Source organism: Anastrepha obliqua, chromosome 5, assembly GCF_027943255.1.
Source record: "Anastrepha obliqua isolate idAnaObli1 chromosome 5, idAnaObli1_1.0, whole genome shotgun sequence".
NCBI lineage: Eukaryota > Metazoa > Arthropoda > Insecta > Diptera > Tephritidae > Anastrepha > Anastrepha obliqua.
Genome location: NC_072896.1, coordinates 61,987,834 through 62,009,894, shown reverse-complemented (window position 1 = coordinate 62,009,894; position 22,061 = coordinate 61,987,834). Strand labels below are relative to the sequence as shown.

At 40.1% G+C, this 22,061-nt stretch overlaps 1 protein-coding gene across 1 annotated transcript in view; it reads left to right on the top strand.

The window, feature by feature from the left end:
• The window catches only part of LOC129248797 (protein Wnt-10b), a 167,697-nt gene that overhangs the window by 36,709 nt on the left and 108,927 nt on the right, over positions 1-22,061 (top strand). The window contains exon 2 of the mRNA XM_054888413.1: positions 912-1,035. Within this exon, the coding sequence (XP_054744388.1) occupies positions 912-1,035 (124 nt within the window). The remainder of the gene's footprint in view (positions 1-911; positions 1,036-22,061) is intronic.

Genomic DNA, 22,061 nt, shown 5'->3' with positions numbered 1-22,061 from the left:
TAACTTCGCCTTTACAGAATTGCATTAATCCAATGGTAATTTAACAAACTCTCTATTATGTCGTTTCAGAGGCTTGTGAGAACGCTGCAGGAAAGGGCGTACGCGACAACAAACAATAATTTTATAAACCGTTTTATTATATATACAAAGTGGATATTCAAAAGTATAATAATTATATGCCCGCGTCTCAGTATAGTTCGTTATTTAATTAAGAAACTTTAATAATGAATTATAAAGTTTTAAATCTTAATAAAGAGTTGTGTCGAAAACTTTGAGTACCACATCAATAAGTCCAATTAATAGCAATACTAGTGTTAATAGTAATAAAAATAATAATAATAAGAAGAAGAAGGAGAAGAAGAATAGCAGCGAGATGAATAATAATAAAAAGTTACAAGGGCATAACAATGATTGGTTACAATATTATTATTACATATTGTATATGTTAAATTTAAAACGATAGCTTAAAAATATTTAGATAATTGTTAAATTGTGAATGCCAAAAATTACTTTCCACTTATTAATAAAAATCTGCAAAAATAACTAAACTTTATTGCGAAGTACTATAAGTATACAAGTGTGAATATTTAAATAAAAATCCTTATACCTCTCCATGATCAGATGAATATGTTTAACAATTCCAATTACATCAGGCCACAGCAAACAATGAGCTTGCCATTACAATCGAGGGAAATCTTGGCATTTTGCTCTAATAAAAGTGGTTTAATAAATCTAAAAATCTGTATTTTGTACTTTTATTTCTTGTGCAATGTTTTGGTTGTGCTTTAACCAAAGAAAGTTTTATCAACACCTAACACTTCGGCATCTCGAATACCAAAAACAACGGTACTATCAAAACGTAGCGCTCCTCCAATCCTTTAATACAAACATCGAATCAACTTTCATCTCAGGATACAATGCCTCGAAGAGCCAATTAGCCTCTGTTAGAATAATCCGCAAATACTCATGGGATACATTTGGTCACATTGGCTTACACTTCATTATTTTAATAATTCTAACTTGCCGTATAGGATGGTAAGCATTGAACACGGGACAAATACCGACATACAATAACTAACACTTTTTCTCCAATCAAGATATATGTATATCAAATATAAGATCGATAACACCAGAAAACAATCGCTTTTTTATTCTCTGCGGTCTTTTTTTCATTCAATGAGGTTCCATTTATGACTTACTGTATTCGTTTCTTAACTATATTCATATAGTCCAAATAATAATAAAACATCTTAATGCAAACAAAATATATAAGGAAAATGTGAAATAAGCAACAAGGAATATTATGAAGAAAAATAAATGAGTTGAATGATAGCAAAAAGTGGTGGGACCTAGCCAGGGAGATACGAGGCTCAACCTCAGACACAAGGTCTGGTATATCAGAAGAGGCATTTATTCTTTTAGTATTTTATGCACATAAAATATATTATGAATCGCTACCAATATCGGATGATAGTTTAGATAAACCGATCTCTTCGAGAGAAATCTTCCAAACGCTTCATAAAACAAAATCGGAAAAAGCTCCAGGCTTAGATAGAATCACATATGAATTCTTTACTATATTACTAAGTACTCTACGACAGATAACATTTACAACTTGACATCAATCATTCACATTATATTTGAAGAAAAGGATAAAGTTCATGCATTTTTGTAGACTCAAGGCAGATTTTGACATTTCATTTGATTTTCATGACAGCTCGCGAGGTGGTATCTGGATTGAGAATATGAATGATGGACTTCCTCTGTATGCGGATGACAGAGTTATGTTATCTGAAGATGTAGATGAATTGCAAAAAATTTTTTATAATTTTGAAAATTATTGTAGCATATGGAATATACAAGTAAATTTACTAAAGTCAGCAATAATGGTTTTCCGTCAATGAGGAAGGTTAGCAAAAAGAAATGTTCAAAGGAGAGCAAATACCATAGAATATGATCATCGAAGTATAAAATTGACTCCAAAGTTAAGTTTTGTTTTAAATAGAAGCAACGTAGCAAACATTAGTATAAACGTACATGCGAATTTTTCTGGCCAAAGAAAAAATAAAATTATCAACAAAATCGAATATATTTTTGGCAGTAATAAAAGCAATACAACGTTACGTCGCTCAAATTTGACTATGGTGCTAAAAGATTGCCACGCAGATTCTCAAAAATTATCACACAAAGGCAAATCTTTTGGGCAAAGGCAGGTCAGCACTCAGAAAGAAAATTAAATCTAAATCTGATTTACGACTGTGAGATGACATATCAACTGTGAGATCGATGAACAAACAAAGACTGGGGCAAAGAGCTTTGAAAAGTACTCGCATATACTCGCAAGGACCTAGATCATAATATTGGTAAAAGCTATTCCATACGATACGGTTCACAATTATAAAATCTCTTGGATTTTCAAAGCCAAATGCCATCTTATTTACCTCGGAGGCCACAAAAATGTAAACTGCTCTCTATGTAATATATTAATATAACTTAAACGAATTAGAAATGATAGCACACTTCTTAGGAAGGTGGCCTATTTTGAAACAAGTCAGATATAGGCAATTCTTCATAGACCAATATGATGTTAATAGTAGATTGAATGGAATGGGTTCAGCCGGATGAAATAGAGCTTTAAAATATATATATACAGTTAATTGTAAACAAACATAATTAAGAGCAATTTATTTTGAAGAAATTTAGTATTTAATGTCAATTTAATTGTGTTTTCGCGGCAGACGGCCAGTTTTTAAGATATTTATATATATTTCCATAACAAAGAGTATATCTTTCTATATATCTATCTATCTATGTATATAGTCCAAATCAACTTTTAGAAAAGCTTCCGTGCTTCAGTGCCTCAGTACTTCGGATTGGAGTGAATATACTTTTACCTTATACCTAACTTATACTTATACCTACAGGGTGGGCCATATAGCGTTTGCTTTTTGAACCACCTATTTTTTTGAAAATGGTAACACAAATGACATGTCAAATGTGTTCATAATTTACTTAAAGGTTGGACATTTACGAAATGGGACACTATACGCTTGAACAAATATTGAAAACCTATTTCCAAAGTGGTGAGTCTTCTACTCAAACTGTGAGAAATTTGAAAAAAAAAATTCAAAAAAAAGATTTGCCAACAAGATAGTTTGTAGATCAATTTGTTAATCGTGTTTGTGAAAGTGGATCGTTAGTGGAAAAAACAACACGTAAACCTGCTCCTACAGTGCGTACATCCGAAAACATTGCTGCTGTAGCCGAAAATGTGCGTGAACATCCAACAACCTCAACTCGTCAATATTCTCAAGAATTGAGGAGAATTTTGCATAAAGACCTCGGTATGAAGGCTTACAAAGTGCAATGGGTGCAAGAACTGAAGCCTAATGACTATCCAATGAGTTTTCGGTTCGCTCAATGGGCAGAAAATCGTTTGACCGAAGATGAGTATTTTTACCGAAAAATCATCGTTTCTGATGAAGCTCATTTTCACATCGGTAGCTACGTCAATAAGCCAAATTGTCGGATTTGGGGCTCAGAAAATCCACACCTTACTGTAGAGAAGCAAATGCATCCACAACGAATCACTGTTTGACATGCTCAACGAGTTGTTTCCAAAAATTGAAGAGGATGACATGGACGACATTTGGTTTCAACAGGACGGTGCAACTTGTCACACTGCCAAAGTTACGCTCAAACTTTTGGCTAACGTTTTTGAAAACCGAATAATCAGCCGAAATTCCGATATCAATTGACCGCCTCGGAGCTGTGATTTAAGCCCGTTGGACTATTTTTTGTGAGGAGCCGTTAAGCGCAAATGCTTTGCGAACCATCCAGACACGATTGATGCTTTAAAACACGAAATCGAAGTTGCCATTCATGAAATTGGAGCCCAAACAATCGAAAATGTGCTTAAAAATTGTGTTGATCAAATGGCCTACTTTAAAGCCAGTCATGGAAGTCATTTGAACGATATTATTTTTTATTCATAAATCACAATGTTCAATCTTCAAAATAAAAATAAAAAGTTTGAAAAAATTTTGATTAGTTTTTTTTTTTTATAGCCGATTCAAAAAGCAAATTTTACATGGCCCATCCTATATATTATATTTATATCTTCAAAATAAAATTAAACTAGTCAGCAGTTCGGTATAAGAAATGAGATTTAAAAAGTATTAAAAAGTTTTTAAATGAAATGTCAAAGTAGTGGCTTAAAATTATAATTTATTATCATTAAAACCGAAACCAAAATATTATTAGGTGCCCTCTCAGATTATCCGAGACCTAAGATATCGATCAGAAAAAGAGCTTGGCTAATTTAGATTTCAATTTACATTGCCCAAGCTTGTGTTTTGATGGGAGGTTTATGTGGACCTGCTTTGACTAAGTTTTTAGTTGCTCTTCATAGAGAATAACCGTGGCTCCGTGGCTCCCAAATTATGTATGCATTCCTCAAGCGTTTTATCTAGATGTCGTTTAGTAATGTTTTTACTTCAGCTTTTTATTTGTTAAGTTTTTTCTTATCTTCAGGATGTTAAGTAGTTTGCCACTACTTTTGGAGTTTCCTTTTTTGCTGCATTTTTTGTTTGTTATGCATTGAAACAGATTCCTTTTGTGCAATTTTAATAGTCGATGCCGAAAGGGTGAGGCCTTTATAAATGGAATCGTTGAAAAAAACTATTGTTGCACCAATTTCGTTTTCCATTTTTAATTAAATACTTATTGCCAATTGTGCTTCCACACTTTGTCGAAAATAACTCCAATCCATTTTATTATTATATAGACCTGTAAAAATTTGTTCGTTCAGAGTTCCAAGAATTGTCATTAAAATTGGCCAATGATCCGACAATAGCTCCTCGCATGGCTTAATGGTCAGATGAGCTTGGAGAATATTTTTTACAATGCATACATCAATTAAATGTGGTTATTTCTCGTTATCAGTAGGCTAATATGACGGATCTCCAGTGCCTATGAAATGTACATTATTTTCAGTGAGGACATTTTTTTTTTTACGTTTTAAATATTTAAAGGTAAACCGAATTTATTTTAAATTGAGGGGAATGCAACCGTGGAGCTCATTTATAATATATACTCGTAAATTGAAAATAATTGTGAAAAATATTAACTTAAATTGAATTGCAATAGAGGAATCGCGAAAATAATAATAAATAAGATTTTGATTTGAAAATTTAAAAATTGTGAAAATGGAAAAGAAGAAACTTTTTAGAAAAACTTTAACCAATAAGCAAATGACTGGCTTAAGTATTGCCAGTGGCAGTCGAATCTACGACTTTCCATTCGACAATAGATTTAAATTTAGCAAACGAAATAACGAAAATAGTTAAAGAAGTGTGTGCCAAACTTAATACACACAGCTGAAAAATGATGCACTACTCGGATAAGCGAGATATATGCACGTTGGAATACCGGCAAACTACCTTAACACAAAGAAATTATTCAGTTTTATACTTTATCAAAAAGTCTACCAACATTTTTTTTTAATATGGGACAAATATTCTATCGTGGTATAATAAAACGAGCTAGTGGAAATAACCCTCCACATAATAATTCGTTTAGGTTGGTGGGCAAAAAGTAAGGTGAATTTATTTGTCAAACTTCGCGGGATTAAAATTTCGCTCTAGTTATTTTTTTTCATGAGTTGACAGCACTGTTAATAACATCTGGGCCAACTTTCATGTGAATGTCATTATCAGTAACATATTTACGCTTGTGTTTACCAAACGACCAAGAGTGCATTTTTCGATTTTTACAATGTCTGATTTGATTGAGCAGATAAGTGCCATCAAATTTTGTTTGCGGAATGAAATTTCGGCTGCGGAAACATTTAGTATGCAGAAGGCATTTGGTGATTCGACCATGTCGCAGAAAAATGTTTATAAGTGGTACAAAGACTTCAAAGAGGGTCGAGAACGTGTTGATGACTTGGAGAGCTCCGGACGACCATCGACGTCAACAGATGACCAACACGTCAATAAAGTGAAGGAGTTAGTGCTCAAAAATCGTCGGTTGACTGTTAAAGACCTTACTGATATGATCGGAATATCAGAAGGATCTGTGAAAACCATTTTGAAAGACCATTTGGGCCTACGAAAAGTAAAATCTCGTTTGGTACCGAAATCTTTCAATTTCTTGGAAAAAAGTCGTCGCGTTGATGTGTGTGAAACAATGCTTTCAGACTATCAGGACAAGCTCAAATGCATCATTACGGGAGATGAGACTTGAATTTATGCTTACGACCCTGAAACAACCGACCAATCAAGCGAATATCGTGCTTAAGGCGAGGCCAGACCGAAAAGAGCACGTCCAAGTCGTTCAAAAATAAAGGTCATGATGACAGTTTTTTTCGATTTTCGTGGTGTGGTGCACTATGAATTCCTTCCACCTGGCCAAACTGTTAATAAGGAATATTATTTGAGCGTTATGCGTCGTTTACGTGAAGCAGTTCGTCTAAAAAGACCAGAATTATGGGCCAACAACTCTTGGTTTTTGCATCACGATAATGCACCGTCTCACACTGCACTCGTTCTTCGTGACCATTTCGCCAAAAATTCCACGCATATCGTTCCGCAACCACCGTATTCGCCTGATTTGGCTCCGTGTGACTTCTGGCTATTCCCAAAACTCAAGAGACCACTCCGGGGAACGCGTTTCGAGTCGATTGAGGAGATAAAAGCTGAATCGAAGAAGGTGCTGATGGCTATACCGGAAATGGACTATTTGGCATGTTTCGGGGATTGGAAAAATCATTGGCATAAGTGTATTTCATCGAGAGGGGATTATTTCGAAGGGGTTGAAATTGATTTACAAGAATAAATAAAGACTTTTCATTTTGCAACCAAATTCACCGTACTTTTTGCCCACAGTAAATCCAATCAACCAAAACTTTTTTATTCTACATCTTAGGAAAGGATAGTTTAAAAGAGCTATAAGCAATTCACACTAAAAATAATTACAGGAACGGCCAAAAGGTTAAAATTAAACAACAATTACCCCAATCCGCTAATTCCATTGACATTCGATCAAACCACATGGGTAAGGACTAAGAAAATAAGATTAAAAGCGTAACATCCCTTTCCAAGATTATTTAGATGAGCAGCCTGTAATAAATTGTACACAATTATAGACCCTACCTGTAAGTGCGGTTTTTGTCAAATTACACTAAGGGAGAGAAGGGATATAGAAAACCCTCGGTAAAAAACAAAACAACTCAAACGGCTTCAGTTCGGCTTAAAAAGTCGTCGTAAATTGTTTAGAAACTTTTAAATAACATATTCAAAGTTTGGGGCAAGTTTTCTGAACATTAGATAAAACTAATACAAAATGTCAACTCGGCTAATGTGAATTCTTTAAAAAAAATGTCGAAATCCTAGGATCCGTTATTTTAGACAAAGGTCTAAAACAAATCCATTAAAAGTAAATGCCTCGCAAATTACATAATTCCACGAATGATGAAAGATCTACGATCCTTTCTGGGATTGTCTAGATATTGTAGATGATTCATTAGGGGATATGCGAAACTCGCAAAGGTCTTCACCACACTTTTAAGAATAGAAGATAGTCATGTGCCCACAAATCTGTGAAGAAAAAAACTTATACAACTTTATGTTTAATAATACGTGATGATAAAATAATCACTCATTGCCGGTGACGTCCTACTCAAATACCCAGATTAATAAAAAGCAGAATTTCAATTGAGAACTGTCGTCTCAGATTATGGTCTAAGGGCAGTATTGGCTCATGTATGTACTCATGTCAAGAACTTAAACAGGGTAGAAGAGCTTAAGCTTTTAAAACATTGATAAACCATCTTTACGGGCCAATAAAACTATTTACTAATCATCAACCGTTGACTGATTTCCTCAGCAACAAAAATACTTATCACAAAATTAAACTGAGAAAATCAATTTTAGAAGAGTATAATTATACTCTCCAATATAAATCTGGAATGTCTAACGGGTCACTGACACACTTTCAACAAATAAAATTAAGAGGAACTAGGCATAGCAATGAAAGTTCCGCATATAATTTATTATAGATAACTGAGGCATATATAAAGACCTTTAAAAATCAAATATTTCCGAATTTTGTTATAATTTCTTCATATAGATTCAATAAAACTCTTCCAACTTAGCGTATACACGCCGTTACGGAAATGATTTCTTCTTCTTAGTAGGTTGAGTTTAACAAAACGTGCCAGTCGTTTCTTTCTCATGCTATCCGGCGCCAGTTGAACGGCACAACAAGTGAAGCCAAATCCTTCTCCACCTTATCTTTCCAACGCAGAGAAGGCGTTTCTCTTCCCTTATCCATTCGCGCGACAAGCCCCAGCCAACGTAGCCGCTGGATCTTTATTCGTTGCGCTATGCCTATGTCGTCGTAAAGCTCATACAGCTCATCGTTCCATCGCCTGCGATATTCGCCGTCGTGCAAAAGTCCGGCAATCTTCCGCAGAAATCTTCCAACTGTTTTTTCGAGCTCGCCGACATTCGATTTCTACATATGTAAAGAACGAGAAATGTTATTCCATTGCTCGTGCATGCCGGATTGGTGGGCAGTACTCTTTGAGAGCAGGAGTGAAAGTCGAGTGGCGAATCTTCTGCATGTCTATTATTATTGCAGCTTTCCGATGTTGAACATTCTTTGCATACTGAGAAGTACCTTTTTGCTGCACAGAGGCGTGTGTGTAGTTGGGCTGCAACAAGGTTATGATCCGAGTCCATGTTGGGTGTTTGGTTCGTACGTACATCTAAAACCCTAAAAGCGTGTCTTTCATCTATCACAACATGATCGATTTGGTTTCACGTTTTTCGATCATGGGACAACCACGTAGTGTATCTTCTTATGCTTGAACCTGGTACTGCAGACTATCATCTTTCGGCCCTCGTCAAAGTCGATCAGCCTCCGTCCGTTACGTTGTGAAAGCTGAATTTCTTGACTTTAGGACCAGAAGTTACCACCTTGCCCACCTTGGCGTTGAAGTCACCAAGCGGGGGCAGCGCTCATAGGAACGTTCCCGGCGCTCATAGAAGGAATTTTTGGCCCCATCGTCCATTCCTTCCATCGGGGCGTGGGCACAAATGAGGGAGATGTTAAAAAATCTTGTTTTGATGCGGATTATTGCGATACGCTCGTCCACCGGAGTGAACGAAAGTACCTGAGGACGAAGTCTCTCTCCCACAACAAATCCAACACCAAATTTGCGTTCTGGCAGCTGTAGTAGACATCGGAAGATCCTTTCTTGCCCTGCCCCGTCCAACGCATCTTGAGTGGCAGTGACGTCAGCCTTTGTTTTTAGGAGGATATCATCCAACCGGGTCACATGTTGAAGAATCGTCCTGGACACTCCCAGTGACTTTCCCCACTTGCGTGGACTTCTACATATGGAACCATCCTAAAATGATTACTCCGAAAAGAAATTATTTCAAATCTTATCAATCTACAAATTCCTCTATTTATCTTTTGCACTTCAGCAATTTTAAAAGAAGTTTTACGCGCAAAATGTTAAAATGTCTAAACGACGAAGCCGATCAAGAGAACAACGTTTAAAAAAGCACAATCGTGCACATCGCAATACACGCGAAAACAAACTAGAACTTTTACGATAATATTATTTCCCTAAAATGTAATCAAAAATAGACGCAATAATAATTAAATATAAAATTTGTGCAAAAACACAGAAATGCATCGGCCAAACCAGAGTATTACACATTTACCATATGATAGATATAATTGGCGCGTACACCCTTTTTGGATTTTTGGCCGATCTCCTTCTCCTATTAGTGGTTTGCTTCTTGATGTTGTTCCTCAAATGGAGGGACCTACAGTTTCAAGCCGACTCCGAACGACAGGTATTTTTATAAGGAGCTTTTTCATGGCAGAAATACACTCGGAGGATTGCCATTGCCCGCCGAGGGGCGATTTAAATATAAGCAAGTGTTTTTATGTCTCTCATTCCCTGGTGTTTCTCTTGTCCAATCTAAGTGAAATGATCCATCTGTTATGTACCTCTCACGAAGCCGCAATAAGCCATGTTATGATTTTCATATTAGTAGGCCTAGTATTAGAATGACTCCTCACTTTTGTTTTCAATTTGATAAGTGGGGCGATTGACTCCCCATCGCTATTCCAGAAAATAAAATTCAATATTCCTCAGCTTACGAAATCATGATATCTTCTGGTTAATGATGGTTAGAATTTATTATGCTACCAACGCTCCGATTTCTAGAGCTTTGAGGTAATTGAATATGCTTTCAAATCATATCGGCCTAAATTTATCGTCCAAAAGCACTGCTTAAAAATGTTACTAAATGAATTGCTTAACTTTGTAAATTATAATTTGAATTTATTTTAGGTTGAATTGTTTAGCATTAATCTGTTTTTCATAGTCTGTAAAAGTACTGCATTTTTGAATTATTAAATAAATAAAAGTATAACTTCCTAAAATATGAATGATATCGATAGCATCACAGTTCTTCTAACTGATTCGGGTAAAATACTCCGAAAATTAGAGTTTCCCCACATATAATACACGAGGTGTGTTCAAAAAGTATCGCGAATTTTGAATTTTCGCATGTTACGTATACTCGAATTTCGATTTTTTTGTGGCGATATGTTGGTACTCATGTCTCTCTCTCATTCGAGCTCGGCCATTTTGAATGTTCAGTTAATTGTTGACAGTTGCTTTGCTTGCACATGTTTCGGCTCGTCTTCGATTTTTACCTGTTCAAAAAGATGGAGCAAAGAACCTGTATTAAATTTTATGTGAAAAACGAAATGAAGTGCGTGGATGCATTTTGAATGTTGACTGTGTCATACGGAGAAGCTACTTTGGGCCAAAGCGATGTTTATCGGTGGTACAAAATGTTCTCAGAAGGCCGAGAAGATGTGAATGACGAAAAGGGTGCCGGACGCCCGAGCATTTCAACAATAGACGAAAAAATTGATGAAGTGAAGAAAATGGAAATGAAAGAACGAAGCTACGCTACCATGACGAGATAAAGTTCGATGCCGTCTTTATCTTTATCGGAGGAGCTGAACAAGATAAAAAAAAATGATTTTTTGAGGTGCTTCAAAGATTGAAAGAAACGTTGGCACAAGTGCTTAATGTCGCATGGGGATTACTTTGAAGGCGACAAAATAGATATTAATGAATAAATAAATAATATTTGAAAAAACACAAAATTCGCGATACTTTTTGAACACACCTCGTATGTATATGAAACTGAATTTTTTTCGATATGGTATATTTAAGAAACGAGTAAACAATTTTTTTGGAATAACGTGTTCTTTTCTAATTTTCGCAATATGAGTGTACGACATATTTGCCAAAACAACAATGTTTGTGTAACTTGGAATATATCACGTGTTTTGATCGGTTAACGGATTCCTCAGATATCATAAATTTTTATGATCTACTTTTTTTCTTTAATCCAAATCGGTATTGGGCTATATCACCTAGATAACATCACAGAATAAATTTTATGGATTTTCTGACGCAGTGGCCGGTTTTATATATGTAGAGATTGAGAAGCCTAGTTCTTAAGTAAAAACCATTACTTTTATTAAGTCTGTGCTATCAGTGCTTCCCTACCAGCGATTATAATATTTTAGAACACATTTTAAAAAAAGTTAAATAAAATAAAATCAGTTATAAAACAATTAAAAATGCTAAAAACAACAAAACCGGCGAACTATAAACATTTTAAAGAAAAATTAAACTACATAGCAAATAAAGGCAATACAACTTCTTCTTCATTGGCGCGATAAGCGCTTATGCGATTTTGGATGAGTTTAACAAAGCACTCCAGTCGTTTCTTTCTTGTGCTCACCGGCGCCAAGTAAAGCCAAGTCTCTTCTCCACCTGATATTTCCAACGCAGACAAGACCTTGCTCTTCCCCCGCTACCACCAACTGGTACTGCATCGAATACTTTCAGAGCCAGAGCGTTTGTATCCATTCAAACGATGTGACCCAGCCAACGAAGCCGCTGGATTTTTATTCGCTGCACTATGTCTGTCTGTCATCGTAAAGCTCATACAACTCATCGTTCCATCGTCTGCGATATTCGCCGTCGTCATCGTGAAAAGGTCTAAAAATCTTCCGCAGAATCTTTCTCTTACTACTACAACCGACGCCTCTTCGGGTATTGTCATCGTCCACGCTTCTGCCCCATTCATTCGGACCGGAATGATAAGATGCTTATAGAGTGTTCGTTTTATTCTTCGAGCGAGGGCTTTATTACTCAGTTGCCTACTTAGTCCAAAGTAGCTCTTGCTGGCAAGAGATATTCTACGCCGGATTTCTGGCATCCTAAATAAACCTTTTACAGCCTCGAAATCATAACTGTCCACAGTAGCGTGGGTTCTAATACGCGAGTGCGCCGACTGCTTATTTCATGACAGGAGGTACTTCATTTTGTTCTCATTCACCACCGGACACATTTGCTTTGCTTCTTTATCCAGTTGGGAAATGGCAGAACTAACAGCGTGGTTCTGCAGGCCGATGATGTCAATACCATCGGCATACACAACAATTGTTATAAAAAATTGTGCCCAAGCTATTAAGTTCTGCGGCTGGCATGATCTTTTCCAGTATCCGGTCAAACATACCACCGCTTCCAATCTTGCTTGAAAGGGAAGCTCGCTCAAGTGCCTTAAGATTAAAAGAAGTATCTGAACTTAAAAGTGGGGATATGAAAGGACATTTAAAGATCTTAGAAGACTTCCTACATAGTCCCATTCTTCATAGGGATGATATAATATCACCCAAACCAATACTCTTCAGGAACTTCCAAGTTATAATTAATGCACGCACAGGCTGGAGAACTAATTCTATCACTTTCAAACCTGGCTCTCAGCTATGGTTTACTGATGGGTCCAAATTGGAAAATGGTAGAACAGGGGCAGGAATCAATGGGCCTAAATTCAAAAAATCGATTCCATTGAAATATGTGTGAGAGAATGCCTTAGAAGGAAAATGAGAGGTACTCACATCTACATACTTTCAGATAGCCAAGCGGCTCTAAAAGCCCTTCTATCAACAACTATCACCTCTAAATTGGTAAATGATTGCTTAAACTTTCTCAACACGTTAGGAAACCTCAACAGAGTAACACTAGGCTGGATTCCGGGACATGAAGGACATGAGGGAAATGAAATGGCTGATGACCTTGCAAAACAAGGAGCAAGTATGCAACTTACTGGTCCTGAGCCTTTCTGTGCACTCACAAAAAACCACATTAATGAATTCCTTAGGAAATGGGAAGAAAGGAAATTTGCTGCACACTGGCTAAACTGTGCCGGTCAGCGTCAAGCCAAACTGTTTCTAAGTCCCAACAAAGGAATATCTGACAAGCTACTCTCACTCAAGAGAGTAGAACTGCGTCTTTTAACAGGATATCTTACAGGTGACTGCAGCCTTAGGTATCATCTAAATAATATTGGTCTATCTGAGACCAATTTTTGCCGCTTTTGCGAAATGGACATAGAAAGCTCAGAACATGTGCTTTGTGAATGTCCTGCGTTGGGCAGAGAGAGACTTCATCACTTTGGTGGTATCGTAGTATCTCCATGCAATCTTTGGAACAACACACCTAAAATTGTGCTAAAATTTTTAAAAAGCCTAAAACTCTTTCTTCTTCTTAATTGGTGCTATAACTGCTTACTCGGTTTTGGCCGAGATTAACAAAGCGCGCCAGTCGTTTCTTTCTCGTGCTAACCGGCGCCAATTGGACACACCAAGTGAATCCAAGTCCTTCTCCACCTGATCTTTCCAACGCAGAGGAGGCCTTCCTCTTTATTTGCTACCACCAGCTGGTGCCGCATCGAATACTTTCAGAGCCGGAGCGTTTGTATCCATTCGGACGACATGACCCAGCTAACGAAGCCGCTGGACCTTTATTCGCTGCGCTATGTCTATGTCGTCGTAAAGCTCATACAGCTCATCGTTCCATCGTCTACGATATTCGCCGTTGCCAACGTGCAAAGGTCCAAAAATCTTACGCAGAATCTTTCTCTCGAACACTCCAAGCGTCGCTTCATCGGATGTTGTCATCGTCCAAGCTTCTGCGCCATACGTTAGGACGGGCATGATGAGAGTCTTGTAGAGTGTTAGTTTTGTTCGTCGAGAGAGGACTTTACTGCTCAATTGCCTACTTAGTCCAAAGTAGCACTTGTTGGCAAGAGAGATTCTAGGCTGACATTGTTATCGGTGTTAATGCTGGTTCCTAAATACACGAAGTCTTTTACAACCTCAAAATTATAGCTGTCAACAGTGACGTGGGTGCCGATACGCGAGTGCGCCGACTGTTTGTTTGAAGACAGGAGGTACTTCGTTTCACCACCAAACCCATTCGCTTAGCCTCTTTATCCAGTTTGGAGAAGGCAGAACTAAGAGCGCGGTTGTTAAGGGCGATGATGACAATATCATCGGCATACGCCAACAATTGTACGCTCTTTTAAAATATTGTGCCTGAGCGATTAAGTTCTGCGGCTCGTACGATGCTCTCCAACATCAGGTTAAAGAAGTCACACGACAGCGAGTCACCCGCTTCATCGGATGAAACCTCGTTTGATATCAAACGGCTCGGAGAGGTCCTTCCCAATTCTGACGGCGCTGCTGGTGTTGAGCAACGTCATCTTACATAGCCGTATTAGTTTTGCGGGGATACCAAATTCAGACTAGCGGCATACAGGTAACTCCTTTCCGTACTGTCGAATGCAGTTTTGAAGTCGACGAAAAGATGGTGTGTGTCGATTCTCCTTTCATGGGTCTTTTCCAAGACTTGGCGTATTGTGGATATTTGGTCGATGGTAGACTTTCCCGGTCTGAAGCCACACTGATAAGGTCCAATCAGTTGGTTGACGGTGGGATTCAGCCTTTCACACAATACGCTCGCTAGAACCTTATAGGCGATATTTAGAAGATTAATCCCGCGGTAATTGGCACAAATTGCAGGATCGCCCTTCTTATGGATTGGGCAGAGCACACTTAAATTCCAATCGGCAGGCATGCTTTCATCCGACCATATTTTGCATAGGAGCTGATGCATGCACCTTACCAGCTCCTCGCCGCCATGTTTGAATAGCTCAGCCGGCAGTCCGTTGGCGCCCGCGGCTTTGTTGTTCTTTAGCCGTGATATTGCTATTCTCACCTCGTCATGGTCGGGTAACGGAACGACAATTCCGTCGTCAACGATTGGGGTATCGGGATCTTCACATTCTTTATGACATGCGCAGCTGTCACCGTTTAACAGGTTCGAGAAGTGTTCCCTCCATAATTTAAGATTGCTCTGTACGTCAGTCACCAGATCGCCGTCTTTGTTCTTACAGGACAACGCCCCGGTCTTAAAACCTTCTGTAAGCCGCCGAACTTTCTGGTAAAATTTTCGGGCGTTGTTCCTATTGGCCAGCATCTCAAGCTCCTCGCACTCACGTTTTTCGGCCTCCCGTTTCTTCTGTACATCGCGTCATACGTCTCTGTTCCTTTCTTAGCTCTCTGTAGCGATCCCACATGGCTCGCGTTGCGCCCGATCGCAGCGTGGCTCTATAGGCAGCAACTTTTCTTTCTGCGGCAGTAAGACATTCCTCGTCGTACCAACTGTTTTTTCGGGCTCGCCGGAATACGATTTCTTCTTCGGTGGCGATACGTAGGGAACGAGAAATGTTGCTCCATTGCTCGAGAATGCCGGTTTGTTGGGCAGCACTCTCTGAGAGCAGGAGGGAGAGTCGAGTGGCGAATCTTCTGGCTGTCTGTTGTGTTGCAGCTTTTCGATGTTGAACATTCTTTGTGTAGGTAGATGTACGTTTTTTGCTGCACAGAGTGCGCACACGCCTTTGACTGCAACAAGGTAATGATCCGAGTCGATGTTGGGTCCTCGGATCGTACGTACGTCTAATACACTGAAAGCGTGTCTTCCATCTATCACGACATGATCGATCTGGTTTCACGTTTTTCGATTAGGAAACAGCCACGTAGAACGTGTATCTTCTTATACTGGAATCTGGTGCTGAGACTACCACGTTTCGGGCCCCGCTGAAGCCCATCAGCCTCTGTTTGTTTGATATTTCATTGTGCAGGCGGAATTTTCCGACTGTGGGACCAAAAATTCCCTCCTTGCCCACCGTGACGTTGAAGTCGCCAAGCACGATTTTTGTGTCGTGACGGGGGCAGCGCTCATAGGAACGTTCCAAGCGCTCATAGAAGGAATCTTTGGTCGCATCGTTCTTCTCTTCCGTCGGGGCGTGGGCGTAAATAAGCGAGATGTTAAACAGATGTTGATGTTGATTATTGCGAGGCGCTTGTCCACTGGAGTGAACGACAATACTTGGCGACAAAGTCTCTGTCTCACAACAAATACGACACCATTATATGGCAGCTGTAGTAGACGTCAGCAGGTCCTATGTTTTTCTTGCCTTGTCCTGTCCATCACATCTCTTGGATGGCAGTGATATCAGCCTTTACTCTCACGAGGACATCAACCAGCCGGCCAGAGGCACCTTCCCCATTAAAGGACCTGACATTCCAGGTGCATGCTCTGAATATCCTTGAAGTTCTCGCCAGAGGCTTTGTATGTGTTTTCATTGTGGGGGATTTTGAAGTGGCGGCTCCCAAACCCAACGCACAACCAGCTATTCTGGAATACTTCGCCTTCTCACGTTAGCTCACTCCCGAACGGGTGTTCGGAAGCTACCCAGAGGATACTTGAAATAATCCCGGGAGTTGTAAGCTGCTTGAACCATATGCAGAAGAATTGTCCTGGCCACTAACAAATGAATGGCGATCAGTAATTTTGCCCATTTGCGTGGATTTCTACATATGGAACCATCCTCTAGGGAGAGAATTTTAATATGGAATTGAAAACGTCGCAAATGTAACCGCAGTCATAGGTAATGTTATCTTTATATCACAGACCTCAGCTGGATAAATATCACAGACCTCAGCTGGATAAACTGCGTACGCGTATTTCCAAGTTGGAAGCAAAGTAGACTCATATTACAACTGCAGACGATGGAAAGGATTGAAGTTAAGGCAGATGTAGTAAAGACTAGCCTCTGTGAAATACAATAAAATCGTGTGAATATTTACACTGGTGATCCTAAAGTAAAAGCTCCATTTTTCGACCATTATGTACCATTTCCGATATTTATGCTCGGGTTTGAAACAACAGCAACAAAAAGCCAAGCGACGCTTATCCAACAGCCAGCCCCGGTTTCGAAGACAAATTGGTGTACTTCCCAGGCTGGTACTACTAGATACGGGATTCGTCGGAAAATGAGCGCTGAGAAGTAGCTTTAGCGATTCCCCCCTAAGAAAGCTCATCTGTCCTCCAAAACAGGGTTTCTTTATTTAGGAACCTTCTAAGATCGTCGATCGCTCCCTCCGAGAGATCTAGATTTTGCCTTGGTGCTTCGGTGGGAAGGTTTAGCAGATTTCTGCTGTATGTATCCCAGTCCGTTCTCCTCAGATTCCTGTAGGAGGATTTTTTGGACGGACTTCAGTGAGAGAGAATTGAATATACTTGTGGTACGAAAAGGAATGAGTACTAAGCACGTTCTAATAGGAAATTCGATGTAACAATGAGGAGGAGGCCAGAGTGAGACCAAGAACATCTTCCCTGGTTGCAGTGATAAAAGTGGCGTCCTAACCCTTGTTGCAACTAAAGACGTCTTCGTTTAAAAAAAATGAAAAAGTTACTCCCCTCTTGCATTTATGTTGGAGCTTCCCCAACAGGTATGGTGGGAGTATGCATCCATCCCTACAATAACGCTGGATTTCCTGTGCCTCGCTTCAGCCAGGGCTGCCCTCAGCATCATCGGAGGTAGCTCCACGTCGTCCACATGCGCCATATAGGCCGACATCAGCCACAATTTTCCGGCAGGGCCCTCCAGGCTCACAGTCACAATGTCTTCATTGCTGAAATTAGGCAAAATAAATGCACTTAGTTCCTTCCTGATGAGCATACAAGATCTTGGTTTACCTAGCCCGCTATGCACTATCAGTTCGCATCTTTTTGTTCTGGTCGGTGTCCTCACTCTCTGAGGCCAGAAGCCTCTCCTCCTCCGTCCTGTCGAAGAATGGCCCGATGCTTATGATGAACCCTAGTCGTGAGTCGCCATCACCATCGATTCCGCCACTAGAATCTTCAGCCCTCAGGTCCACCTCGCGGGAGAAATTGTAGGAGGCAATTTCGTCGATCTTGTCTTATGAGAAGTGGTTTTGGGACTCGGTTCAATGTCCCATCGGATTTGCCACTGCAGCATGGTTTGGCCTCTCCGTTCTGAAAAGCTAGTGATGACTATTCGTTCCCGGACCATGAGGTCGACGGGTATCTGCCCGCTGATTACGAAAATTGCTGCGCCTGAGAGAATGCGATAGGCTGAGGCAACTCTAGGTGCAGCTGTTCGTTGCACAGTCTCCAGTGCTTTGCCCTTCGCTTTGCAGTTTAGCACAATTCCCCATACTTCGCTGCCGTACAGGGGAATTGAGCTTGTGACCGCCATAATTAGACTTCTTTTGCTCTGTGTTGGCCCATGCCTTATCTGGGCCCAGAAGGTAAGGCTGCCGTCAAGTTGAATACCTAGGTATTTCACTACTTTTTGGGTCACTAAGCACGTGTCACTTATTTGCATGCTGACCTCGAGTGGTTGTGACCTCGTGTCATAAGGATGACTATGGCTTTATGTTTGGCAAGTTTCAGGTCGTGGTCCTCAAGCCATATTTACGTCCTTATCATGGAAACTGAACCACTTCCTTCTAGCGTCCTCAGTGTCCGGAGCTGGTATGACCGCCGCTATATCGTCCGCGTATTCTACTAGATATGTATCTTCTGGCATTTCTATGCTCAATATCTCATCGTAGCTCAGATTTCATTGATCGGGGCCGAGAATAGATCCTTGAGCTGCTCCGGACGTTATCGCTTTTGTTTTCTGGCCATCTGGCCATCGTACAGCACTTCGCGCTCACTCAGGTAGCCTGGAGAATCTTTAGCAAGTATGCAAGTACGCGTCAGAAACCATATTCCTTTGCTGATAATCCTCCTGCTCTCTCAACAGACTCTGCAAGTCTGCGCTGTATGAGTTTCTCAAGCAATTCACCGGCGCTGTCCAGCATGCAAAGCGGACGCCAAGCAGACGGTTGCGCAGGGTCAACCTTACCCTTACTGCATCAGCATCAGTTTCTCTATTTTCCACAGCTTACGGAAGATGTCTTGAGCAATGCATGCATTGGAAACATCGAGCATCACATCTGATCGGCTTTCAGCCACAAGTTTGAGAGCTTGAGCTGGGATACCATCTGGGCCCGGAGCTTTGTTTCTTTTGAGGCGTTCTCCCGCGATTTTAAGCTCTTCCTCGGTTAGGGGTGGAAGCATCTCGTCACCTTGGGGGTCTCGATCCCCACAAAGCATAGGGCGCGTGGGAATAGTCTGTCAGTCAGTACGACTGTAGAGTTGGCGTTTAGCTTCCCCGTTACAATTTTATAGCCCAGGCCCCAAAAGTTGCTATTTAGATCCCTTCGAAGTTCCTCCCATTTTGCCTTCTTACTGGCGATGATTGCTTGCTTCAGCGCTTTTCGGGATTGTCTGAAATCAGTAGCTTCCGCCTCTGCTTCTCTGTTTCGTTTGCATCAAAGTGAGCTAGAAACGCTTCAGTGTTCACTTTCGCCATGTTCCATTTGCGAGTGCCCTTTGTTTTAGGTGTTGGGTTAGGGTCAGTTTTCGCACTGATCAGGAATGCTATATACTGCTGGTCACTTCCAGTGTATTCTTCCAGAACTTCCCACCCGTTGATTGCCTAACGAGGCTATCAGTCATTAGCAGTCACGGCGTGGTGTGTTCACAACCTGGTCTCCTAAAAGTAGTGGCATTTCCTGTGTTTGCCAGTCCCAATCCAGCAGCCATGTCTAGTATATGTTTTCCCCGTGTGTTCGTAGTATGGGCGCCCTACAGTGCTTTTCATCTGATGCACGAACTCTGGCGTGACTTTCTCTCCCCTACCAAACTCCAAAAGTATGGCCGCAGCCTTTGTTTTCCTGACGGGTCTTACTTTGACTGACTCATCAGTCATAATCTTCGCGCGCAAGTCCTTCAGCACATCTGCATAGCTATGGCCTTCTGTGGGCTTTATCACAACAGCTTCTGGCTTTGCGTGTTGTGTTCGCGGGTTGCTTCTTTTGCTTGGCTCGGCTAGCTTATCCTTCGGCTTCTTTTGGTTTCCCCTCTTAACTGTCTGCCAGCCTTCATCTGTTTTCTCAGGGGGGCCTTTTTTGTTCCCTGTGGATCCATTTGCCCTGGCTTTCTTGCAGCTCTCAGGGGCAGCCTGACTGGTTGCCATTCGTTTCGGGTTCATCGTCGCAGAGGTGGGAGTATCTGTTATTTGTTGAATGGCAGTGTTCTTACGGGGGTTCGAGAGCGACCTTCCGTCTTCTGCTGCCTTCCACGAACATCTGCAGTTCAGCGTGACATCTGGCAGCTCAGCCATTTTGGATACTCCTGCTTTGACTTCGTTGCTAGTGTTCTTTTGACGTCTGAACGCCTGCTGCATAGACCTTATCACCAACTTACATTGGGAGATCGCATCTTCCTCCATCCTCCTCTTGTTTTTTTTAGCTCGAGCCGAGGAGACATTTCAATAGCGTCGATTGACGCGCTCTCTTTTGTTAGAATCGTTTCTGTATTGTCAGGCGCTTGAATGGGAGTGACGAGCCGTTCTGCTGCTGCAAGAGTGCTGGTTGGCGTGTACTCGTACTAATAATTATTACTTATTGTATGCTATATATAATACTAATACTTATTTACTTTCTACACCTATACGAGTAAAAGTATATTATGATAAATATATTAAATTAGATGCGCAATGTTCACATGTTTTAGAAAGTTGAAAATGACTCTTACGTTCGTTTTTGTTGCATGGGGCTTTTATTTGAAAAATATTGTGTGCGTAGGGAGATAGTGGTACAACTTAGCAAAATATGGCGTACACTTAGATCAGATGTGTTGTAGAAAGTACATGGTGGTTGAATATTCTTCAAGAGGTATTCGTGTGTTAGAAGGTAATGGCCTAAACTTAGACGTATAAAACATTTATTCATCCAGGTTGATGTGTGATGGTAAGTTGATCCCGTTCGAATGAATATTCACTTTGTTGTATTGGTGTTTATAACTGAACCAATTAATTTCTTTCTGTGAACCCAGTGCTTTGGAGAATATTATTTTGTCGGGATGGCATGTGGTAGGTAATATACAATTTAAAGCACGTTTCGCTGCTTTGTCGGCATATTCGCTGTCTGTAATGTACGTTTTACTTTTGGTGACAGACTAATTAGTAATTGATGTAAACGGTATACAGGATCGTTAGCGATGCGAAATCTTTTTGCAGCTTTAAAGACAGTTAGACTGTCAGTGCATATCACCGTTTTTTATTGATGCCTTTACAGTGCCTTTCACAGTCAAAGCTGATAATATTCCCTACAGCTCCGATCAAATATAATTGCATAGTTCTGGAGGAGTCCGCAGGCTGCAGTGTCGCCATTACTGTTTGTTACATCAAAAAAGACTTCCATTATCTTGTTTCGAGCCATCCGTGTATATGAAATTCCAGCCACTCTCTCGCAATGGATTTGTTACGCTATAAAAATGTGTCTGGTAAGTAGAGTTATTAGTTATTTCTTTACGCAGGATAGCTAATTCATTCACAAACACGTTTCTTTTAAGTGTTCATGGTGGAAATTTGGTGGGGGGATCTTCATTGGGTGTGACGCAAGTTCTTTTATTTCTTTACTGCTAACTTGTGTGACAGTAGCTGAATTCCTTGATGCACATAGAATATATTCGCTGGTGCAAAATAGTTTGTAAACGATGCAAGTGCGTAGGTATTGTATGTGGTTTTCAATTGGTAGAAAGCCACCTTCGACTTAACGATTTGTTATTGGTGCCGACCCGAACGCTCTACAGCTTCGCCTTACTGCCATGTTAAAAGTCTAATGGAAACATTGTTAATTTAACACACGAATTTTCTCTTGCTGAAGAAGAACTTAATGAA